The sequence below is a fragment of the Tetrao urogallus genome (genome assembly GCF_951394365.1).
Source record: "Tetrao urogallus genome assembly, chromosome: 35".
Classification (NCBI taxonomy): Eukaryota; Metazoa; Chordata; class Aves; order Galliformes; family Phasianidae; genus Tetrao; species Tetrao urogallus.
Window position 1 is genome coordinate 541,356 of NC_136848.1, and position 4,672 is coordinate 546,027.

Below are 4,672 nucleotides of genomic sequence, written 5' to 3' on the forward strand. Positions count from 1 at the left end.
GGCCCTGCAGCACGGCCAGAGCATTGCATGGACACGCACAGCCCTGCACAAGCACGCACGACCTTGCACTAGGATGCATGGTATTGCATGAGCGTGCACAGCCTTGCACGAGGGCACGCAGCCTTGAGTGGTTTGCACAAGCGTTCATGGTTTTGCATTGCCTCACAGTGGGACTGGTGAACATACAGCAGTCTGGGGGCTCATACTGGGATGGTGCCCCCATACTGGTGCAGGAAGGGTCCATACGGGATTGGTGCCCCCATACTGGTGCAGGAAGGGTCCATACTGGGATGGGTGCCCCTATAATGGTGCAGGAAGGGTCCATACTGGGATGGGTGCCCCTATACTGGCGCAGGAAGGGTCCATACTGGGATGGGTGCCCCTGTAATGGTGCAGGAAGGGCCCATACTGGGATGGTGCCCCCATACTGGCGCAGGAAGGGTCCATACTGGGATGGGTGCCCCTATAATGGTGCAGGAAGGGTCCATACTGGGATGGTGCCCCCATACTGGCACAGGAAGGGTCCATACTGGGATGGGTGCCCCCATAATGGTGCAGGAAGGGTCCATACTGGGATGGGTGTCCCTGTAATGGTGCAGGAAGGGTCCATACTGGGATGGGTTCCCCTATACTGGCGCAGGAAAGGTCCATACTGGGATGGGTTCCCCTATACTGGCGCAGGAAGGGTCCATACTGGGATGGGTGCCCCCGTAATGGTGCAGGAAGGGTCCATACTGGGATGGTGCCCTCATAATGGTGATGGTTCCATATTGGGAAGCGGTCCCACTACCGGCTGAGGGTCCACACCGCTGCTGTGCACATACCGGCACCCAGAAGCCCGTTTCCCCCAGCGCATGCGCACTCCACCTCCAGACTCTGCGCAGCCCGTACGCATGCGCGAGGAGGTCCGCGGCTTTTGCGCAAAGCGCATGCGCGCACAGACACGCGTCCTCAGAACACGTCCCCCCCCGCGTGGTTGCGGCGCATGCGCAGTGCGGGACACGCCCCTCAGCCCCACCCAAAAGGTAGGGCCGTGTGCACCGCCCTAACGCTGTGCGGCGCATGCGCACTGAGGAAGCGGCACACCCGGGCGGGGCGCCTCGTTGCGTCACCGCGGGAGCGGCGCCCTCCTCAGGCCCCGCCCATTACACCGTGGGTGGGGCGGTGACGCAGCGCCCGCTCCCTACGCGCATTGGGCGGGGCGTCAGCGCGGGGGGCGGGGCCTGTGGGCACCGCCTCTTCCTTCCGCCCTGCGCCGGAAGTGGAGGGGCGGGGCGAGGGTGAGGCGTCGTAGTCATAGCAACGGCGGCTGCGCGGCCCTGCGGCCATTCTGCTGCGGTGGGCGTGAGGGGCAGCGCTGGGTTGGGGGGGCCGCGGGGGCCGCGGTCCTGAGGGGTCTTTGTGTGGGGATCCTTTGGGCTCGTTTGAGGGGAACGGTGCTTTTCGTGGGTGTTGGTGAAGGGGGTTTGTCTCTAAGGGGGCTGTCCGTGGGTGGGCCTGTGTGGGAGGGCTTTAGTTTTGGTTTTGGTTTTAGTTTTGAGGGGGGGGGGGGGCGCGTTTAGGAACGTTTGGCTCCTCGTGAAACGTTTGGGGGAGCGCTGGGTGCCTCTGTGGGGTTTCTGAGGGGGTCTGAGGCCCTCTGTGTGGGGGTGTCCCTGCTTTAGGGGGGCTCTGTGGGGCTGTTCCTGGGGGGGGGCGTTCCCACTGTGCTGGGTGGGACCTGGGGAGTAGGGGGGGGCACCTGAGGGTGGGTGGTTTTCCGATAGGAGAAGGCTGTGAAAGTGGGGGGCTGTGTGTGAGGGTCTGTAATGGGTTTTGGGGAGGGAGGGGGGGGGGCTTTTCCCCTCCTGCCCATGGTTCAAGGTGGGGTTTCTCTGTCTGCCACCAAACGCACTGAGTTCTCTGCTACTGTCTGTGCAGCTCTTCCTCCACGGCTGCGATGGGTTCTGCGCTTTCTCTGTCTGCTGACAGCGCTGCCTCCAGGCGGAGGAGGAAGGCTGACAAGGATGATGATGGTGATGATGATTTACTCGACAGCCGAGACCGCAATGAGGACATTGCCAAATTTCCATACGTTGAATTCACGGGTCAGGACAGCATCACCTGCCCCACTTGCCAAGGCACTGGCTGCATTCCCACAGGTGAGTGCTCTGCTCCTTTTGTCCTTAGCACAAAAAAAGCGAGGTGCTGCAACGCTCCTTCCTTACTTAAAAGGTTTTGCAATCGCGTGGAGTTGCTCACTGTGTTCCTTCTGCTTTGCAGAGCAGGTAAATGAGTTGGTGGCTTTGATACCCTACAGCGACCAGAGGCTCCGTCCACAGAGGACGTAAGTGCATAATTAAGCATAATTAAAGCCCTGCAAAGAGCAGACAGTGCTCTTCTGTCCCTGACTGCCGCAGCTCAGGGCTTTATGCAGCCTGCAGCTTTTCCTTCGTCTCATGCCTTGTTTTCACTGAAGTGTGCCAACAAATACAGCTTAAACTTTCACTTCGAATATTTTCTGTTAAGTCCCATCGTGGGAGTGAATGTGGAAACAGTCGTCCCACTCACACACTTTGTTTTTGCGCTCTTTACAGAAGCTTTTAGAAAGAAACTGCGTTCCCAACTGCGCCGTTTGTAGATTCTGAGAATGCTTTGGGGCGAAGAAAGATTGTTTGGTTACTCATTACTGAAAAGTGAACTGTGTAAAGGGTGGCTGTTTTGAGCAATTTCAGATATGAAAAATGTTAGAGCAGCACTTCTGTGTCTCTTTTAGGGAAGAGCAGATATGCTTGGTTTTGCTGACAAGTTTGGGTTTCGGATACAAGATGTCTTGCAGTTGCAGATGCTGTGTTAGGGCAAAGGCTGTGACCCATTTCCTGCCTCTTCCAGGAAGCTCTATGTCCTCCTGTCGGTGCTGCTCTGCCTTCTGATCTCAGGGCTGGTCGTTTTCTTCCTCTTTCCACACTCTGTCCTGGTGGATGATGGCGGCATTAAGGTGGTTCAGGTCTGGTTCGACAGGAAGAACTCCGTTGTCCTTCTTGCCATCACGGTAAAGTTTTTGTGCATCCCTGTTTGAGAGGGGAAAAATCCAGTGCTGAGCTGCCAGGAATGTTCTTGCTACCCGTGCCTCCCTGCTGTCCTTCCAGGCCACTTTGCAGATCAGAAACTCCAACTTCTACTCAGTGACAGTGGACAGTCTGACCAGTCAGGTGCAGTACATGAACACCGTGGTGGGCAGCCAGCAGATCACCAACATCTCCAGCATCCAGCCACTAAGTGACAAGCTGGTATTTGTCTTTATTTGCCTTTGCAGCGTGCATTGCAAGCATCCCTAAATCACGTGTGTGGAACTGGTGTGGTATCTCAAGCTCACTTGAGGGCACTGCATCTGTGCCTTGGAGCTTTGCTTAGCAAATAGTCTGGCTGTGCTCTGTGCACAGCAGCTGCAATGCAATGTAGTACAGGAAATACTCTGACAGGGGGGTTTGGAAGGGAGTGATCAAACTGCAAGCGAATGGGTTTTTGTCTTACAGGTGAATTTCACGGTGAAGGCGGAGATGGGAGGACCTTTCTCCTATGTGTAGTAAGGATTTTCTGTTCTTTGTGTACAGTAGGTTTGAGCCGCTTTAGTTATTGCTTGCTTTGGAAATGAGTTGCTTTGTGCTCACTTTCTGGAAAACAACCATTTGCTAGAAATGACTTGCAAGGCCACTTTGTCAGGATGTTGTGTTGGGGTTTTGGATGCTGAGTTAACACCAGAGGTAAAACTACATCAGAAGATTCCAAGAAGTGCAGTCATTTCTGCTAGGCTGCTCAGCCCGTGCTGACCACTTGCTCTCTTTTCATCTCTTCCAGTTTCTTCTGCACGTTTCCCAAGGTGAAGGTGCATAATATAGTCATCTTCATGAGGTAGGTTTAGCTCTGCTCCTGACTCAGAATGGAACTGGTGCTGCATCCAGGCTGGGGCATGCAGAGAAAACTGTGCTCGGCGAACAGCCCAGCCTGGTTCACTGTGTCAGCTTTAATCCAGGCCTGGTGGCACGGGTAAAATGTAAGATAGGGAGGAAGAGAAGACACCAGCTGGCTCTGAATGGAGCTTCTGCATGGTGGGGGCTGGGCTCAGCAGCTCTGCTCACCTCTTTGCAGCGAGCACCCTTGGGTGGGTCTGCTCCAAACCTGAGCGCTTATGAGATGAGCACGAAGCCCCACTGATTGCATTGAACGGAGGGATTTACCCCTGGCCCTCTCCTTTCCCTCAGGACATCGGTGAAGCTCTCCTACATGGGCCGCAGGACGCAGAGCTCGGTGGAAACGTATCACTACATTGACTGCAGCACCAACTCCACGGCTGACCCGGCCCCCTCTGGGCACAGCATGGCTCTGAGCAGAGCCTGAGCAGAGCCTGAGCTCGCTGCTGTTTCTGGGGGTGGTGATGGTACAGATGGATTTCCCTGGTGGAATATGAAACGTGTAGCTTAGAAAAGGAACTTTGCAATGGAAGCAGAAGGACCGCGAGTGGCTTTAGGAGAGACTTGAAGGCTCTGGGTCCCTTTTGCGCTTTGCCGCCTGCAGCTGGGCTGCGTTGCTGGCCTGTCCCTGATCTTGATGTTCACTTACAAGCCTCCAGGTCCCTTCCAAAGTGAGATGCCTGACTTTTTCTTGAGCTCTTTAACTGTTTTTTTTTGTGTAG

General features: G+C 55.6%; 1 protein-coding gene across 1 annotated transcript; it reads left to right on the forward strand.

Moving 5' to 3' along the window:
* Nucleotides 1–985: 985 nt before the first annotated feature.
* On the forward strand, nt 986–4,377 carry TMEM106C (transmembrane protein 106C; the record flags this gene model as incomplete). Its single annotated transcript, XM_079547907.1, is given in 10 exon segments — nt 986–1,025; nt 1,174–1,288; nt 1,290–1,361; nt 1,972–2,141; nt 2,263–2,326; nt 2,872–3,031; nt 3,129–3,269; nt 3,516–3,565; nt 3,838–3,891; nt 4,242–4,377. Coding segments are annotated over 10 exon segments (1,002 nt in total).
* Between the last annotated feature and the right edge of the window lie 295 nt (nt 4,378–4,672).